Source organism: Silene latifolia, chromosome 2 (assembly GCF_048544455.1).
Source record: "Silene latifolia isolate original U9 population chromosome 2, ASM4854445v1, whole genome shotgun sequence".
Classification (NCBI taxonomy): Eukaryota; Viridiplantae; Streptophyta; class Magnoliopsida; order Caryophyllales; family Caryophyllaceae; genus Silene; species Silene latifolia.
The window spans coordinates 181,360,965-181,381,711 of record NC_133527.1 but is presented as its reverse complement, the minus strand read 5'-3'; the positions used below and the strand labels follow the sequence as shown (position 1 = coordinate 181,381,711).

The 20,747-nt window shown below is 35.6% G+C and overlaps 1 protein-coding gene across 3 annotated transcripts; it reads left to right on the top strand.

Moving 5' to 3' along the window:
• The first annotated feature begins 11,177 nt into the window (after positions 1-11,177).
• On the top strand, positions 11,178-20,033 carry LOC141631462 (serine/threonine-protein kinase STY13-like). Of its 3 annotated transcripts, XM_074444130.1 has the most exons (15): positions 11,178-12,143; positions 12,230-12,303; positions 12,980-13,048; positions 13,240-13,337; positions 13,455-13,499; positions 13,591-13,707; positions 13,806-13,895; positions 13,993-14,113; positions 14,665-14,750; positions 16,520-16,570; positions 17,308-17,364; positions 17,530-17,601; positions 17,840-17,964; positions 18,702-18,755; positions 19,578-20,033. In XM_074444130.1, exons 11-15 carry the CDS (start codon positions 17,319-17,321, stop codon positions 19,629-19,631), a joined length of 351 nt encoding a protein of 116 aa, XP_074300231.1. In that variant the 5' UTR covers positions 11,178-12,143; positions 12,230-12,303; positions 12,980-13,048; positions 13,240-13,337; positions 13,455-13,499; positions 13,591-13,707; positions 13,806-13,895; positions 13,993-14,113; positions 14,665-14,750; positions 16,520-16,570; positions 17,308-17,318; the 3' UTR covers positions 19,632-20,033. The 3 variants fall into 3 exon arrangements, with proteins under 3 accessions (XP_074300231.1, XP_074300234.1, XP_074300238.1); XM_074444133.1 differs by lacking the exons at positions 11,178-12,143; positions 12,230-12,303 and having other exon boundaries at positions 12,559-13,337; XM_074444137.1 differs by lacking the exons at positions 11,178-12,143; positions 12,230-12,303; positions 12,980-13,048; ... (5 more) ...; positions 14,665-14,750; positions 16,520-16,570 and having other exon boundaries at positions 17,283-17,364.
• The last annotated feature ends 714 nt before the right edge of the window (positions 20,034-20,747 follow it).

Below are 20,747 nucleotides of genomic sequence, written 5' to 3'. Positions count from 1 at the left end.
TAAATCCAACATAAACAACATACCTTCTAATAACGAACCAGCAGATATTTTTTGAAGTATGATGCTTATGTTGTATTTAATTGGGATTATTAATAGGATGCACTAATTATTGCAGACCACCAATATAATGGATTATTATTATGAAATCTCTATTATTATGTATACTCCGTAGTGGTTAAGATAGACCTATTATGGACAATATGTTGTAGGTTTGAAATCTCGAGATTTTTGTAGAAGAAATAAAGAGGAATGAGTTGTATTTTCCACTTGGAAAACGTCAACTGTGTGCTCTAGAATGCTACGGAGTAGATAACACTGAATCAATGCTATTTCGGTGGAGATGAGTTTAGTATTCTCCTTGAAGCATTCAAATTCCTTCCAAAAGTTGAGATGAAATGGGTGTGCCACGAATATGCTAAAGCTAGATGCTTAGTCCTTCTTGGAGTTTGGATTAATGGTTGTTTCTTTACTTGTTCCCTTTTAATCATTTGCATTAAACTTATTCAAGAATTTTAATTTACTCAACAACTTCTGGTGAAAATGCCTACTTATAAATTGTATATATATTAGTAAGAATGAAAAAAAATCCCAGAAAAATAAATAAATAAATAAATAAAGTAAATTATATTTCACATAAACGACGGTTAAGTGGCGTCTTGAAATCGTCATATGCCTAAGGATTGAAAGGCTCTGATTCCAAATGAAGCGCATCTATTCGACTCAAGAATCAATAGACTATCCCAATATAGAATTATACCGTGAATAAATTACCTAGACTCTGTTACACAAATGAGATAAATCTTACAAGTTCATTCATAAAATTCTTAAATATATCATTACATGCATCTTACCCAATGCCGTTATATAGACTATGTATCTTGGGAAATAAGAAATGAAGTAATTTCTATTACGTATAATTATTATTGCACCATTTTATATTGGAATATCTAGTCTTGGGGAGTACTAGTGTCTTGAGCTTATAACGTAATCATTATATGAAAGCATTACCTAATGTGGAAAATATGAAAAGAAGTTGTATCGAAGTTAAAGACGATTTCAAATGAGATTTTGCGGAGAAGTAGAGGGTTATTAGGCAGTTCACAATACATTCCGTGCGATTTAATTTGGATTGACGTACGTGTAGTGTTGTTTCAATCAAAGCGGGGCCTGAAACCCAGAAGCTGGCTTATATCCATGATAAGTCGCAAGTCAAATAGACTTATCTAATCCGCAATAGACATTAGCACCCACAGATTAGCACCACGATAGAATTGAATGATACTCCGTAGATGATTGTCTTGGACTTGAAAATTTCAACATATTTTATATGTTGTTTTGCTGTATTTTTCTAGATGCCCTCTGTTTCTTCAGATCATGCTTATATATGCTTGACGTTTGCCCTTCTAGTACATCATACGGAGTAGTATAGACTTAATATGTGGAATTTGGATCCTCTCCATTATTTCCCCTCGTAATTACACCTCTACGGTTTTGATTTTGGTTTCCCCTCGTAATTACACCTCTACGGTTTTGATTTTTCCGAAACGATTTAACGCTTCTAATTTAGGCTTATGATGTGTAGGAGAAATAATATATAAAAATGAATGTATTAGAGGTAATTAGGTAAATGACCATCCATTACTTTTGAGGGTATAAATACAGGTATAAATAAATGTAGGAAAATGAGTTGGCGCTACTGGGTGGCACCAAATCTCGGCGCCACCCCCTCACATGCAATAAGTGGGACCCCTTCAATAAAGTATGCATGTGAGAGGGTGACACCAAATCTCGGCGCCACCCGATAGCGCCCTATCATTAACATGAATGTATAATATGTTGGATTTGGACTTCCATTAGTCGGTTTTCTTATTTCTGAAAACGGGTTGAATGTGACCGGTAAAGCCCACTACAGTTATATGATTCATTGGACCTAGGTCTGTCTCAGTCAGTACGGTTAAGTACATAGTGTGATGATACTGATAAGTGTAGGGCCTGTTTATTATACGATGGGGCGGCTGATGGGAGGCCCAAATACAGTTCTATTATGGCAAAGTCTCTCTTCCTGTCTAGAATACATCTAACCTATATAAATAGGTTATTGGGTTGACATGCCCATTGATTGTCATCATAAAGAAACCTAGAAGAGGGAGGAGAAGATCCTAGTATACTAATCATATTATTTCGTATTGTTATTGTGCACTCCAGACAATCCGACTGTTGTTTCCGCTAAAGATATGTACCCTATACAATATGATCGTTATAATTTATTTTACATAATATATATACTACTCAGTATTATTTAGGTACAAAATTTAAGCGTTTGCTTGCACGTCACTTTGACAAAACGAATGAATCTCTCGGATTCTTCCAAGCACTAAATGATTTGGTACGATTACAATCAATATACGTACATTAATTTAAAGTGGAATTTGTAAAAATTGAAATATATATGAAGGTGGTAATTGGTAAATCCCTACAATTATCAAATTATACATATAACTGTACGAGTTCACAAATTAATCTACTAATTATAGGCTGTAGACCATAAGATGCGCGATTTCCGGTTCATATTGCATGAGAAGTACGTAGAGAAAGGTACCAAATTACGTCGACTATTAAAGTTTCTTATTAGTTGGATTTTTAACGTACCTTCAGGTTGGTAACTAGAATAGGGTGGGTCCTAACAAATTCCATTCACATAGATCAACCGCGTTTTTGTTTATTTTATAATGGAATCATGCTCTGTTTAACTGAAACTTTACAATTAATTTTGACCACGCCGAATAAAGATTACTATGCTTTTGTTCTTTAAAAATATTTCATGCATTCAAAGATGGAAAATGGTCAGCATAGTTAGAAAAGAACCTCAAAGTACCACAAGTTCATTTTTTGTATAATCATGACTACTACGGAGTTTTCCTCCAAAGTTGTTGATCACCAACTAATTGAGGGATACTCCTACGTATAGTATGTGAGAGGGTGGTACCTAGACTCGGTAGTGAGTCAGTACAAAATGGTGATGCTATCTTAGTTTCCCTTTTGTTTCTGATTATGCAAGAAGGGTTGTAAGTTGTAACTTGTGAGCAATAGTTTACTTAGTTTGAGTACCTAAGACGTGATTCAGAGGACAACTTGGTAGTAGTGTGATGAAAAAACACTTACCTAATTTACTAAAACACCTTAAAATTGAATTCATAAACAACTTAAAAGGAAGTGTGAAAGAGATTTAGATCGGCCTTAAAGACTTAAAAGCCACCCTAAAGTAAAATTCGTTTTATCACTACATAAATCTATCTTATTTATTTACGGAGTATATGTCAGCATTGACATTACATTCACAAAAAGATTTATTTACAATTATACTCTCTCAGTCTCAATCGAACGAAGAGAGCATAGTTCTGGAAGTAGGAGAAATTATAGGGAATTCATAGAAAAGAGACAGCAGATTCGAAGAGGGTCATGTATACACACCACCAGTTTACATGTGTTAGTCAAAAGAAAGCGTATTCCTTTCGGATGGTCTCTGAATGGACACGACCAAATAATACGGGTCCATCAAAACAAAGACAAAAAGTCCCTTCTTAGTAGGGTGCCATATTTATCAATGGATCGGATTCTTAATTACTGAATAGACATGATTAATTCAGCATCTATCAATATTTATGGTTTTTTAGGCCTTGTATATATCATATGTATGTGGATGTAATTTGGCAATTATACCTTTTCTTAACGTAGTGTACGTGTGGTGTGTGCATGTTAGGCTGTTAGCGCAGCATGTATGTGTTACCAATCAAGTATAGCAACCATCAGTGGGTCTTGCTTCAGACCATTACTTTTAATCTGAAATAAGACAAATAATATATTATCATTTGACAGTAAAATGTTTGTATTTTTCTGATAACATATTATCATTATTTTTCCCACTATTTTCAGGGTAAAAAGTTACACCTCTCATGATAACATTTTGTAAATTCACTGCTTACATTTTCTTAAAAAATGGCAACATTTTATCGATCTTATTTCAGATGGGAAAAATGCCCGTCTGAAATAAGATTTTGCGAGCAATTAGTAAGAGAAATAAAAACCACATAATCATGGAAGTAATGTAAAACCACTGTACGGCTCCATACCATGCTTATTACCTAGGTTGCACCAAAACGGACACGGACACAGACACGGACACGTGACACGGCATCCCATAAAATTTAGGACACGGGACACGACATTTAAATTTAATAAAATATATATATTCTATAATTATATATGTGTGATTTTATTTTTGAAAAAGTATTGAATATTAAATTTAAATAAGTGAAAGTAAAACTTACGTTAATTATAACTCATTCTCATTTCCAAACCCAAAACCAACTTATAATCAATCTATTTCGACATCTCATTACTAGTCTAAATAACATCATTTGTCTCAAATTCAACTTACTTCCCCACCAAATTTAACCATATAACAATTCTCGCCATTTAACTTAAATTCAACTTGATTCCGTTTGGAGACCAGGTGTGTCCAAATACCATGGACACGGCTCAAAATACCATGGACACGTGTCGAAATTAAAGATGAAAGTTAGACACGAATTTACAAGTGTCCGACACGTTTTGACGTGTGTCCGACGAGTGTCGTGTCCAACACAGGTGTCCGACACGGCGACACGGAAACGCCAATTAGGAGGAGTGTCCGTGCAACCTAGCTTATTACTTCCTTAGAGATGGGAGTGAGTCATGTCGGATTTGTCTCATGTTGGCCCATCATATCGTGCCACAGCCTCAAAATGACACAGCACAGGCACTCGAAATCTAAGAGATACGACCCAAGCACGCTGGCATGTTGGGTCACGTCGTATCTTGCCTAATGGGCCAATTGCGAGCCAGCACAACAATCCCCTACTTTTCATATTTTTTATTTTCTTTTGTGACCGGTAGTAAAAGACATTGGAGAGTGGGACGAGTACAGGTGAATACCGCTCTGTACGGATTCTACTTGCCCCAATTGAGCGGGTATGAATAGAGCTTTGACGGGTGGTGGGACGGATCTGGGTTCGAAAATTGTATCTACCATATATGGCTATGGGTAGTGGGACGGGGATGAATTTTGCATCTTAGCCACTTTATACCCGCATCTTAATTGTGTTATGATGATTTTATATATTTTGTTTTGTTATAAATAATATATAATTTAACAATGACTATTTTATAAAGTTTTTTTACGAACTTTTTTTGAATTGGTTAAAAACTAAAATTATATAAATAATTAATTCGAATTTTTTTTTTGGAAATTTATAGTAATTAAACCAACTTTGACGGAAAAAATTATATATGGTAAGCGGATTAATGGGTATGTGGCCATGACGGATACAGTATTATATTTCCACCCGTGGAAGCGGGTATGGTTTTAGAAACTTGTACCCGCCATGGGTAGTGGGGGCGGGTATAGGTACGAGTTTTTCTTGGTGGGTACGGGTATGGCGGAGCCTATATCCATGACTCTTTCCGCCCCAACGACATCCCTTGGAAAACGGAGACTGCATGGTGGACATGTCCGGTTTTATATTAATGTTTTTAAAGTTTCGACACTCGAGGACACTTCAACTCGTCGTAATATAGATACTATTTGATGTAATTTAAAGACATTTCATGATTGAACTATGCTTATCTTTTGCGTACATGACTTATTTTTTGTATATGTTGGAATATGAGTTATTTTTAATCTAATCTTTATGTTTTTAAATCATTAGCATATACTACATAACTTAAATTTTTATTTCAAACTAACTTTGTGACCCGTGAAAAATCACGGGCGTTGTTTAAATTTATGTTTTTTAGATTTTTTTGTATCGACTTTAACATCAGCACCGAACATAGATGACGTGTTTTATGAAAATGGTTATGGTTGCGGCATTACCATGGTAATCCAATGAAAAATAATTGAAATTTTAAATTAATTAAAATTTTAGTTTCTCATTATATGTATTAAAAAACAAGAACAACTCATAAATAACTCCGTAAAGGCTAAACATCTACAAATATCGTCTTAAACATTCTTCTCAATAATAAATTTTATTTTCTTCACTACAATCTGCAAGCAAATTATCAATTTGTTAATCAATTATTTACAGTGTTATTATTCAATAAAACATATTCGAAGCATAAAAAATACAAAAAAAAAAAAAATGTTGAAAGTGCAACAAAGCTCTAAATAAGAAAGCACGAATGGAAATAGGAATTCAACGATACATATAGAAAATCAAGCCAACTAAATTGGTGAATATAAATACCAATCAATTGAGCGATGATTTAAATGATATATGATACGAATTTAGTAAATACAACAACAACAACATCAGAGCCTTAATCCCAAAATAATTTGGGGTCGGCTGACATGAATCATCTTTTCGAACCGTCCATGGGTGCACGCACGCCTCAAAATGCGAATAAAAAAGGGAAGATGAAAAACAAAAAGGAAGAACGAATTTAGTAAATAAGCAAATTATTTTCATGGTCGTTGTCTTTTCGATATCCAAAGTCATAATGACATTGACGATTAAGGAAGATGAATTATTTCACTTTTGTTATTACTTATTTATTTTAATGATCGTGGTTCGTGGAGAAACAAAGATAGTGGACAATAGACTTAATGATGACGGTGTTGAATGAGTTCATTATTATGTCCATTAAATTGAAGGAGGTGATGAGTTTTTTCTATTAATTAAAACTTGAATAGGTTGGCACAATGACATTTTCATATATATGAGATTTGCATAAGACTATTAACTAATTCAACTATCATTCAATGTATAATTGTTTTCTTTTTAGTAAAACCCACCAATGTTGTATTATTAATCAAATAATCAAATAATCTACAATCAAATACTAAATACAAATTCATTGTAAAAAAAGCCACATGTAATAAAATTTAATGCATTAGGTAGTCTTTTAACTATATCTACCTCAATTTGGGTCATTATATTTGTAGCAAATAAAATAGCATTGTTCACAGAAGCGGCAAAAACGAAATATTGAAATAATGGTGGAACAAATTGAAGGTTGATATATTCATTTGAAGCCGGATTAAATTAAATAAAAATAAAAATAATTTTATATGTGCTCATCTTTTAGCAAAATAGGTGGAATTGAATGAAAGGTGGGTTAATAATTCAATTATTAGTTAGTAATCAATTATTCAATACTTCAACTTAAGCCATTGAGAAAATGGCAAATGAAATAAAATTAAATGATTTAGGAAGTCTTTTAACTATATTGTATAGATTAATATAAATACTTTAAATATGTATCCGTTTCGTTGCTAACCTAGATTCCACGAGCCACATTTCACATGAAGTTCAGTCCAATCAAGACAAGCTCAAATTTTCACGTAATCCGTGTAATCTTTGCCAAAACAAGTTTAATGGCCCAACTTTTATAAGCCCAATTAGAGTTGTCATGGATGAATTTACGGAGTATGGGCTTATGTAGGTACGTCGCTTCAACCATTTTGTATCATTGGCTTGGGGATGGATGTCGGACTGTCGGCTTGCTGTTAAAGATCGTTTGACACAAGATTTGAAACCGTTGATAATATTATTAAATAAAGGGTTATTTAACAAGGATACTCCAAACTATTAGGGTGCTTCTTAAATTACTCCGAACTTTAATTTAACTAGCAATATACCGAACTATTACACCCGTTCATTATTAATAGAATCGCCTCTTTTGTAACTTAGAGTAGCAGGTAAACCAAACACGGGACCCACACCTTCATCTTCTCCCATCTAAACTTTTCCCCTTACTGTTTCTTATGCCCAACTTCATCACTGTTCAATTTTTTTTTCTACCCAAATCTCCTTCAATACACCTAAATGGTTAAATTAAAGTTCATATCTACAACATACTAATTAATAATTGATTTTTTTATACCCCACACTCCACGAAATATGTTGTAAACTCTACTCCAATTATAATGTAAAACCCAAATTCATCTTCTTCGTTATAATCAAATCCTCCTGCATTTTTTTTCAATTTAAATCCTATTTCTCTCCCATTACCCCACATACATCACCCTCTTAACCACCACCCACAATATCATCTTCAACCGCCCATTATTTACAGCATTCAGAACCACCATTCACTACGGCCAGCCATATTCCGCCGCCATCTTCAGCCGTCGACCACCATTCTTCACCTTCGCATCCTCTTCTCCACCGTTTCATCTATAAAGTCTAGGTCACTTTGATCGTCGTGTCCCGCTTTCCTGCCATCGACCACCACGATTGCGACCTCGTGCATCCTCAATCAGTTCTCCTCTTTGTCGTCGTGTATCCCATCCACCAACAGTTGATTTAAATTTCGAAAACCCTAAATCCCTAAATCAATTTGGGGAAATATTAATTTGGGGCTTGGTTGGTGTCATTATGACAGTCGAGGGTGGGGCTAAGGCGTTCCGTAATTTGCGCGTAAGTGTTTACAGGTGGACGGTGGCGGTTGTGACGTCTGGTATTGGTGATTTGCCGATGATGATGGTAGGATGTGGCATGGATGGGGATATGTAAGGATAATATAAGTTGAGTGACTGGCTGAACAGGTAGCCGATTACCTGAGTATAATCCGAGAAGAGGAGGCTAATAGTATAGTTTATTGTTAGTTAAATCGAAGTTCAGAGTATTTTGAGAAAGGGGGCGATAGTTTGGAGTATTCATGTTAAATAACCCTTAAATAAACTATCAATTTTGCCCTCGAGAGGCAACGAGCCAACAAATTGGCTTGCTAATATGGGTGTTGAGCCGTCTCCTTCCACCACTTTTTCGAATTCACCTCTGGACGGTCTTTGAGCTATCCTCCGTGAAGGCATTCTTGAGGCTGCATTCCCCGTTTAGTTTCGATTTAATTTGTATTCTCGGGGCTCCGCCCCTCTTGCGTACCCAAAAAAAAATAAAAAAAAATAACACTTCACTTCTTTCTACTAACCTCCTCCTACATGCAATTTAATTTTGATTTTTTTCTAAAACAAGAAAGGTTTCATCATCATGAAGACAACGTAATCAAATAAATCGAAACGATAAATTATCGTAATTAAACTAATTGATTCAGTTTGTTACTTTCCGCTTCGAACGACAATCACAGGGGTCTTACTTTTTCTAATTGACGAAAATAGAAAATCAAAACAACGAATTACTAAGTGAAACAACGTTAAACTAATCGATTTTTAAAAATCAAAACGAAGAATTACTAATCGTGACAACCGTAACTAAACGACGTAAGTCACGTAACACAATTTTTTTTTAAATTTTTTATTTTTGAAAAATAAAGGCTAGGATGTGACATTCCCACATCCTAGGCCTAAACGTGAAGTTCTCATGTCCAAACCTAAACCTGAATGTGGAAATTGGAATATACAATTTTTGTGACAATGTAGTAACTAATAGAAGTGTTTTAGAAAAGTTTTGGCCCTTCATTCATATATCGAATTTAGTTACTGATGCAATAAATTTGTATTAATTTACAGATTTATAAATAAATTAATATAATACTGTATTAAAATGGAAAAAATAAAGCAACATTTCCTTAAGGAAAATGAGATGAAGATATCGGGTGTTACTCAATTGAGTAATAACACCCGGGGTATAATTGTAAATTGCTCGAGTATTTTCAAATTTAAAAAGCAAATTGGTAAAGGGTAATTAAGGCAATTCAAGTATTACAATTAATTAACCAAATTAAAAGTTGTTTTAAAGAGGATAATAAAAGACTTTTATGGTTGTTATCAGACCAATTTTGTAGGCATTTAGTTGGTACATACTCCATGAACATCTATAACACATAATATGAACAATTCTTCCCCTTAATATGATCAAGTCATCTCTTCCCAATTTCATATAATAAGATCTACTTCTCTTAATCATTCATCAATTACATGAGTAATGGGCGGGTTCTTCGGGTGCGTCGTGCAAAAGAGTGTGTTAGATTTAATCCGAATAGAGACCATAAACTTCATTCTAAATTACTCGGTATAAACTGTAGAGCGCAAGCGTATCTGATTACATGACGAATGGTTGGGATGAACCGTCTGAAGGGACGGTTTTCGGATTAGGTCTTCTAGTAGACACACATACCGACAGGATCTCTCTACTGATGGGATGCAGGGAGATTAGGTTATTGTGTGCTACCAGGTACCATAACCCAGGTGACTTATATATAGTCTCCTTAATCTAATGCGCCCATCATGCATTAGTAACCTAATGAGTATCTACACAATTAAGATATCCTGCCCATACTTTATAAGACGTAATTAATATACCCATGTTATATTATCCATATGAATCACTATATTGGGCTAAACTTAAACGATAGCAAACAGATACAATCTTTATAATAGTGCGTCCACATAAATAGTATTGGACCCAATATTCTTACAATATCCCACTTGGGTCAAATACAGATACTGTGTGACACCTGAAAAATTGTATTCATTTTACAACCTTACGCGCTCAATAGTGCTATCAACATTCCAACCGTCTATCAATCATACTAACATAGGATCAAAGCGGCTTTGCTACAGTTTGTCGTAACAGGACACTCAATGGTCACATATGCCAATATAACCAACGACATGAATCTAATATAGTTGCGTAGCATGGAAACAACATTCCAATGTGATCCAAAATATGTATATTTCCAATTGGTCCACCTTAGTGAGATCAACCAAAATAACACAGAGTGAAACCGTAAAACGAAAACCTTATTTCTGGTGAACTTAATAACCGTAAACTTTAATGTGTCTAACATGACAAACTCCCACTTAAACTGAATTTCCTTAAAACCGAAATACCCATTTGAGCAATTAGCTCAAGAAAGACCGTGGGTGGTAATTCCTTAGCAAGCGGATCCGCAAAATGGAGTTTGTATCAACATGTATAATTGACACCTTTTCACTCTGAATTGTTTCTTAAACAGTAAATCACTTGTAATGTTATTAGAAACTATAATAACTACACATTTGTCATGAATTACTTAAGTGGTCTTTCAATACCGTACCGAATTTGCAGCCTTAAGACAAATGTTCATAACCAACTAGAAGTCGAAGTACCAAATGATCTCAACCTGAATCGACCTCCTATAAATAATGTTTTGTTCCAAATGTAAATAACAAACAATATATTTGGTTGCCCTTAGTGAATCCAAGATCCTAATCTGTATCACCTTAATATCAGTCAAATAAACTTTAAACTGTACACAATATCTGAATACGTACAAACAAGTATACCATATTACTTAAACATCGCGTGAAATATTTCCTGAAACGCTTGTATTTAAGTATTACTATATTTTCTGAATAAAAATGTCTTTAGGGCATTAATGAGACTAAATTTGTCTTCTTTACTGAAATGGTATATAACTAGAACAATTTTCATACTCCCACTGAATCCTTAGTATCTAAAATCATCAACCACGTTCATATAATACAAATAAGATGATAACATGATAGATTAAAGATTGCTTAGATGAAAAACCTTACTTAAAGCTTTATTAGATGAATTACCTTAATTTGCAGAAAATCTACTTTGAATCTATTGAATCAAAGTTCTAGTTACTGCACTGAATAGTTTCATCAATGTCACCATTGGAAAACAAACCTTTAACATTCATCCAATCCTTACTCTTTAAAAAGACAGAACTTGGTCTACTGTAACAATGAATACATGAATAGTGTGCTTTCATTCTCCACCCTTGATCTCTCCTCTCTCAATCCTCACCCTCCCTTCTCACTTTACCGTGTTTCATTCCTTGCCTTTCATTCTACATTACTGCCTTTCTATCTTGCTGCCTTTCATTCCCTGCAATTCCTCACATTACTTCACCTTCAAAACCCTCTTCTCACTCTGCCGCGCATTCAATCGCAGCTTCACTTTTCTTCTGTTCCCATCACCTGTTGTTTATCATCTCTCTCGGGCGAATTTACAACTGCCATCTTCATCAATCTTCACCTCAGTTCAATTTTCTGGGTTTTTAGGGTTCCTCATATACTAATCACAATATTCTTAATTTTTACTCCTTTGTGAATATCTATTTGTTTATTAGGTATTTCAAGATGACACTGATCTTCGGTTCTTCATTTTTCCTCTTTCTTTATATAATAGGTATATCATGCTCTTTTTGTGATTTATTTTTATTCTTAATAATTGAGTTGTTAATATTTTAATGCTTTGTTTATATTTTACATCAGCTCAATGCTATGGCGCGGTCCCTGATTTGAGATGATAATCCCAATTTTAGTCGTATAAATCTTGTTGGGTTGTGGTGAGTGCTCTGATTTATCCCTTTCTATCTCCTTATTTTTTTTCTTGTGGCCATTTAAGTAACCTGTTGAATTTGTTCTTTTGGTGGTGGCCCTTTCATGTTTTGTTTGTTCTTTAGCTTATTTCTCTTGCGGTTTTTAGTGTCTTTTCGATTTATTTTGTTTAGCTTCGTTGTCCTGTGCAAATCTTATTGGTTACAGTTTTATAAAATATAGTATTGCTACACTTGATTACCTTGTAGAAGTTTGTTTACATTCATCTACAAAAAAACGGTTATCGTTACATTTTTCCTTTGGGAACTTATTATCATGGGTCCGACTATTTTCCTGCAACGTGTATTGTGTTTGTTGCATTTATTTCGTGTTAGTTCTTGTTTTTGGGTGCTAGATCGGCCTCTGTTGTTCTCCACATTTAGCTGTGATCCTTAAGCTACTTGTTCACTATGAGTTAATGAAATAAGTTTTGAAGGTTGTTTTTACCTTAAAGGGGCAATGGCCTGGTCTTTCTTGCTATGAGTTAATGGGATTTTAGTTTCAATGGAATTTATTCACGGCCACGAGTTAATGGAACCCGTGATTTATATGGTATCCCTAAATTGTCGCTGCCCTGGTCTTAGCTGGGTTATTCACTGTGTCAGGTTAATCAGGCTCATAGCTTGAAAGTTTACATGTTACTAGGTGCTTTATGGTGTTTGCTCAGTTCAGCTTGGCCAGGAAAAGGGTATCAAAATGGCATACATATTAATGGTATTTCGTTTACTTCAGATATCCTGCTTGTTCTGGGATTGGCATGATTGATATTCTATTTATTGTGTTTCGTGCCTTTGCTGTATATCTAGCACCTTCTTACTCTGCTTATACGTGATCTTGTGTTTTAAGAAGCTTGCTGTTACTGTCCATCCTGGTAAAGCTCTCATATTTGTGTTGTGCGATAGCAGATCCTAGGGGTGGAGAAGCCGAAGGAAGATAGTTCACCACCGGTTGATGCCTTGGGCACGGGACAAACGGTCTGCTATGTTAAATGCGGCCGCTTCAAGTATGGTTTAAAATTACATCAACTACAATTGCCTGTTATTTTTTTATTTTTCCATATTTATTTAATCCGCTCCAAGTTTTGGCTGATTTTATTGTCCTCTGATTATAATTGCGACAGCAGGTCCTGAGGTGGAGAAGGCGAAGGATGAGACCGCCCTAAATTGTTTGTTCCTCGAACTCTTAATTTCTTGTTTGCCCCTATATTCCCTGCCCTGATTAGTGCTTATATCTGTTTTTTGGGGCTGTTGTTGCAGTTTTCAGTGCCAATGACAACAGCCCTAAATTATTAAGCGGAGTTCAATGACTATTATGGCGACGAAGAGGATTTAGAAGACGCGAAGGTTGATTGTAGAAGTGGTGACGGTAACGAGGTGGGCCCTAAATATGGCTAGCATTATGTTCCGTTGGCTTCAATTAAGTTTATGTGAGAGTTCTCTATTTTTTTATGTTCCGTCTTTTTAAAAAACAGATAGAAGGAAGGGGACAAAGGGGCAGAAACTCTCAGCACGGCGATGTTGGCGATGGCAGCATCTGTGATGATTATGGTGCGATGATGATGGTTAATATTTCTATATTTTCGCTTTTAATGTGTGTTGTCTGAGGTTTCCGGGTGTGATTATGGGCCGCTTTTTATTTTTTTCCGCGGTTTATCACAGGGAGATATACTCAGATGAGCGCATCTCATCAGACTAACATTTGGGTGTGAGGTAGCCAATGCTCACTACAAGGCATTACCTTTTAATGGTGTAGATATCAGGCGGAATTGTGCCCGTTAAGGTATCATCTTATCAACCTGTCCATTCTTTACTACTTATACTCTGTATTTCTATGTTGTATCTCTATGGTATCAGACATTTCACTTACATAACAATCTCGATCTCTAAGACAACACGCTTTACTTTGATTGCATGTTCACATAAATTTCCTTCTAACAAGAGACATTAAAGCTGGGATTGGTGCAAATAGTACCGACCTTGTGTTCAATTGTTAGGGAATATCATCTTTCTTAAATAATATCAGTTGGTTTCGCTCAGTAATATCAATTGTCTCAAGCTATGTAATATGTTAATCTCACAAGCTGAAGCTACAATGTGTTGTGATTTTTAATTGAAATGTTGTATTTAGCTTCTCTCACCGTCTAAAAGCATGTCTTGACATTAGAAGCTACTGATGTAAAATAAAAAATTAAGTTGTCTTTCTTTATTATAGCATAGGAAATGTGAAAATACTGATATGTATATATGGAGTGTTTGTTCATTCTATTCTTTCAATATTGGTGACATTGACTTATATTTCTACTTCAAACCAAAATTGTTGCAAATCTGCAGATGTAAATTTCAACAGCCGAGAGACAAGAAGCATTGATGCATGTATGCCTAGATTCGTTAAGGAATGGAAATGTTAGAACGATAAGGTATGTGTGTTATGTGGTAGCTAATTGTAAATAAAATGTACACTAAGTCAAGTAGGTAATTACTTATGATCTATGAATGTAGCGTTAATCCGTGACTTTAGTTATATAAATTACGATAGCTAGAGTTAAAGATGAAGTGCACTCGTAACATGTCACAGCCATGTTAGGGGGATCTGTTTTTGCGGTCGGTGAATGTTAATGATAGTGTCAGTGTCTTTACGTGGATATATTTTTCTTTCATTTTCAAATAACTGGAATCTCATATTTCTTAAATAATTTCACAGGTATAGATCAACTTCCTTTGAATATGTGGCAATATTACGGTCCTAAAGTGATATCTTTTGTCCCAATTGTTATGATTTAGTGATTGTGATAGTTTGCATTTCCATATTTGACCATATATATGCCTATATAGAAATTGCAGATTATATGTTACTTTGTTAATCTTAGGTGGGGCTTAGAATTGTGGTATTTGGGGGTGTAGGTGAAATGGTTGCATAGTCTATGTGTATGAACTGTTGCTCCTCAGCTTCAAGCAAGCTCACTTTTACAGCCCAGCCTTCACCTTACTACAAGTGTGCAGCGATATAGAGATATTTATTGTAACCCCTAATTATTGAAACGTTGAGTGCCTGGGTTGATTTGTTTGCATTTGTTTTGGGGTTTTACCCATTGATGTGTGCATTTTCCCTTTTATTATTTGGATGTTTCTTTACTGAGATGGTGGGCCGCAAATTGCAATACTATAGATGCAAAACAACTCCCCAATTTTTTCAACTAAGAAACCAAACAAGTGCTTAATGGCAAACTTGTGTTGGTGATAATGCGCAGAACGCTTGCTTACACCTAAGGCATGGCGGGGCAAACACTGCTTCCCTATATGTTTTGGTCCTCCCCTTCATTTTCCAGGACCCCAGACTGTAATGGTGCGGTGAATGCCGTCATACCTGGGTAGGCACCCTAATCAGAAACTATGTTTCATCTGTAGGTTACAAACCTGAGATATCTTGTGGTTTAGGATTGAAGAGTCTGTGTTTTTTACAAACCTGTTACCCTTGTGATTTACGATTGCGGAGCTTACTTTATGTGTCCTTTTAAGTAGATTATATTGTTATAGTCTAAACTTGTGTTCTTGGTTGATTTAGGACAGTAAATACCTGATATCTTGTGGTTTAGTTTTTTTTAGCATGATGCCTCTTGTGTTTCCCAGTCTTATCGCTTAGTATCTTCAGATCATACTTTGGTTTGTTGTGGATTTGTGGGGCCCCCTTTCTTGAGCCTGGAACACTTCCACTTACTCGCACGCCATGCTTGCCTTGTCTACATTCCCCTTACGGGATAGACCCTAGCCTTAACAATGGCCTGATGTTATAAATAATATGTTTGACGATTCCAGTGCTGACATTGGGGTCGCAAATACTATTATTCAAGTCTATATGTTTGAGTTCTATCCTTAGTTCTTTGACCCTCGTGTAGTTACTTTAAGTGAGTTTTTTGGCGGGTGTTGTTTGGTCCTAGGTCGAAAATTTACCGTTCTAGCTTGGATTGTGGCCATCAGGTTATTTGCGCTGCAGATCTGGCGCACCAAGCGGAACGGCAAAGAGATATTGCCTCAGCTCTCCCCTTGACATTCACATTGATTTGCCAAAACTTGGGTACTGCTTTGGCTATTCTTGTTCTATATAATTTTTGTCTGTATTTACACGTTACTGATTGCTTTTTAATGTCCGACATTTAATAGGTTTACAATTTCCCTTGCCATGTTTCAGCTTCCATTGCGGCGGTATGCTGTGTATGCAGTGATGAGCCATGTTGTTGGGGTGTGCACCTATCTTTGAAAAGCGCGTTATATATTGTCTTAGCCCGCACCTTTATGTTCAGTTCGCTTAATTCTGGTGACAGTTCGCCCTGCCTTTTGGAGTGCTAGGCACCACGTTTTAATCGTGACTGCGGGAGCGCGTTAACTGTTCTTCTTGTTCTTTATGATTGATTACTCTTTTAAAAGAGTAAACTTGTTGGAACTGTAGCTATGAATAGTGACCTCCAAATATCCGTCGTCGATCTCTCCCTCTCAATCATATCCTTCCATTCTATGCTTTACCTATCTTTCATTCCTTGCCTTTCATTGATCTGCCTTTCCATCTTGCTGCTCACTTTCCAACCTACTTCACGTCTTCATCAAAAACCTTCTTCTCAGTCCGCCGCGCATCAATCGAAGCTTCATCTTATTCAATTCCCATCCCCTGCATCAATTTAGGCTTTTATTTCTTTTTCATTTTGAGGTTTGTGCTCTATACTCACTACACTTTAGCCAAATCTCTCCTAACTTCAGTTGCTTGTGCCTCTAATTTTATTTGATTTTTTATCAGGTGAGAGTGTTGAGATGCTCTCAAGGATATTAGAGGTTACCAAATTTGTCAACTGATATGGTTCTCATTAGACTTTTGTGTCGGGTAGGCTACGTGATATCACAGGTTTTTGATTTATTTGTTATTATTATTAGAATTGATTAATTGTTAGTAGTAATCAAAACATACGCTTCCATGTGCTTTTTCAGATTTTCCGTTAATGATAGAGGCCACAAATGTGCAGCGATTTCCGATTAGTATTCCAAGTACGGATAAATTTGTATTAAGGACTATAATTTCAGTTTCTAATGGGAACAAATTTGTTCATTTGAGTGATAAGTATCACCTTTCTAAGGTTGTTCTATCTCTTCAGTTTTTTTGAATTATTTCATTATACTTATCCTCCACTCCTTTACACTTCCTTTTTACAGAAAATGTGGTCGATTCAGATTTTGAGCCGTTTTTCTCTTTTATGGCCGGTTTCCGCCAATTAGATTTTACAGGTTAGGAAATTCAATTCCCAGCAAATATAAAGTCTGATAATCTACTATCTACTGCAAAATAGATAGTAGATTATAATTACTAACTTTAATTTTGTTTTGGATAATTTGCTTTCTTGGATTTATATTTTCTGTAAATTCTTAAGTAAAATATTGTACTTCACTGGATATGCAATCTATTTTCTTCTTTAACCACTCTTGTACGCCTCTATAAGCTTATAATTACAAACTTTTGTTTCAGCTAATTTGCTGCTTACGGCTGATCACAAGTCTGTGAAGTTGGCAGTTTTTGGTTTTGCAAGAGAAGAAACTCTGACTGAGATGACAACAGCTGAAACCGGAACATACCGTTGGATTTCCCCTAAGGTTGGTTCATATTGTTGGAGCTCTAATTTAGGTCTTGTTTGTCGGTAGGCTGCTAACTGAATTAACGTAGATGCAACATTTTAGAGAGTGATGTTCAGATTGCTCCATACGTTAACATATGACTGCTAATTTAGGTCTTGTTTGACGATATCTGATAACTTGATTAATAGACGGACGACATTTTAACGAATGATATATAGCATGTGGATCACACTTCACAGTAAATGTATTCTTCCATAGTCTCAGGTTCGTAGACAACCATATGGTTTGTTACTGTCCCAGAACTCTTCAATTGTTGTAGGCGACCATGTGACTTATAGGAAAGCCAAAAGAATAATTAGATAGAGCGTGTGACGCTTCAAGTGTAAGTGATTTGAAAGAATTAAAGAATTATTAAATTAAAACTTAAGCGCCTGCTCATTGGTGGAGCTTGAAATTCAAGAGTGACCCATAATTTTGAGAATAGGAGTTTAACTTAACAAAATGATGCATATTTAGGAAAGAGTTTTAAGTCATATCATACATTTTTTTTTCCCGAACCTGGGACCTATTGTCCACAATACCTCCGTCTTAACCACTAGACTAAGACATCTTTAGTAGTCATATCATACATGTTGAGATGATATTGTCATATGTAAGATTTATGTACTCGTTGAGGTGATGTGCTTAATATAAGAAGTAAAAAGCAAAAATGGCTGGTAATAAATATGTGCTTCGTGCTTTTGTTTTCTTGGCAGTTGTTTAGCATTAGCAGTTCACATCAAGGAGAAAAGAGGCATTATAACAATAAGGTAATCCAAAGGTGATGGATTTAATGTTTACTAACCATTTGAATAGGGAAAAGATTGTTGAACTTTTTATGACGCTTCGGGGACGAGGATTTTGGCCATTCCTTTCCCTACAATTTCACAACATGATAGTTGTTTTGGGCTAAAAACGAGGGATGGAGATTATAGCGTGAAAACGGGTTATGGTGTTGCACTTCAACATTTGATGGAAAGTCGGGCTACAAATAAGGATAAGACGCGGCTTTCTGAGGGTGGTAGGATTTTTGTTAAGAAAAATGATGGAAGCTAAAAATGGAAAATCCTTTTGTGGAAAATTCTTACTGATACGCTTCCAGTGGGATCTGAACTTATTAAGAGGAATATTTCCTTTCATATAAGATGCAAATTATGCTTGGAGGATTCTTCTATTGACTCTTTGGATCACCTTTTTAAAAATTGCCAAATTGCCAAACGTCTAGGGAAAGCGTGTCATTTGGGCATTAGAACTGACTGGGATGGTAACATCGCCTTTAAACAATGGATGGTTAGTTAGATCTCTTTTCTTTCAACTCGAAAGGAAAGCGAGTTCTCGATAAATTCTTTTGTGAGTCTTATTTGTGAGTCTTATTGCTGCAATTTGGATCGCCACGAACAAAGCCAGCTTTGGTGATGAAATCTGCAACATGATGGGAATCATGCGGATTTATGAGTCCGAGCTTTCGTTGGCTTTAAATAGCACTTTTACTCGACAGGAGATGAAATCTAAAACTTCTTTTGCTGGCCTATTGGATCAGGATTACAAGAATGCTCTAGATGGAAATTGGATTTCGTTTATTGGTTTTGCAGGTACACACAGTCCTTTCTTTATTTCTGTGGACGCCGCTTGGAAGAAGAATGTAAAACAGGAATTGGTTGGACTTTCTCTTCGACGGATAATATTACTAAAGAAGGATTCTCGGGAAACACTATGCATTGCACTCTCCTTTCTGAATCAGCGGAACAAGAGGCCGTAGGAATTAAGCAGGTGTTGCTTTGGGCGCTTCATAGGAGCTCCTTTCATGTTAGTATCTCCTCCGATTGCCTCCAAGTTATCTTGCGGATCAATGGGATCATTTCAAGAAATCATCTGCTGCATTCAGTTATTACTGACATTATCGATTTACGGAAATACTTTCATTGTATTAATCTTCGTTATGTTCCTAGGTCTTTCAACTTTCTGGCACATGAAGTTGCTAGGAAAAGCCCGATCTTTGTAGGAACGGTTTACTTATCTTTTCAACTGTCAAAAAAAAAAAAAAAAAACTTAGATATGTACAGATTTGGAATTGTGTTGTGGGAACTGTTGCCAAATCTTACGCCTTTTGAAGGCATGTCCAATTTACAGTGTGTTATGGCGTCCACCGCTTATTGTGTATTTATATTATATATTTATGTCCAATTCTAAAGGATGATTCATGTCAGCCGACCCCAAGTCTTTTTTGGATTAAGGCTTTGTTGTTGTTGTTGTTGTTGTTGTTGTTGTTATTGTTGTTGTTGTTGTATTTATGTCCAATTTGTAGACTCCACCTATGGATGATATAAACGTGTTCTGCTAAATTACTTTGAATTACAAGGGGATTCAGTTGACTTTATTTATTCCTCGGATTAGGGCACAACAATAGTGCTGATTGCTTTCTACACAGTTAGCTGCGAATATTAATCCCGTCCTCCATTCCATCTACCATATTTCATAATTATATCGTTTACACGATTGACAGAATTGGGGCACCGCGCCCGGTAGGGCGCGGAGCAACAACTAGTATAACAAAAAAACCGAATATGCCAAAAACTCCTTATAGTCAATACCGACACGATGATCCTGATTGTCACTTTACCTTTTACACCCTTCTTGGTAACAAATGAATATTTGAAACCAATATATTTCACAACTTTAGGTAATGGAACAAAGTCAAAATATCATCATTCATCAAATGACTTATTTTCTTTATGACATTAATCCACTTATATGAGTTAGGA

Coding starts and splice junctions, on each gene's coding strand:
- LOC141631462 (XM_074444130.1), top strand. CDS start 17,319: ATGATAGAGGCCACAAATGTGCAGCGATTTCCGATTAGTATTCCAA. Junction 17,602..17,839: donor CCGCCAATTAGATTTTACAG/GTTAGGAAATTC, acceptor CTTTTGTTTCAG/CTAATTTGCTGCTTACGGCT. Junction 18,756..19,577: donor AGAGGCATTATAACAATAAG/GTAATCCAAAGG, acceptor TTGGTTTTGCAG/GTACACACAGTCCTTTCTTT.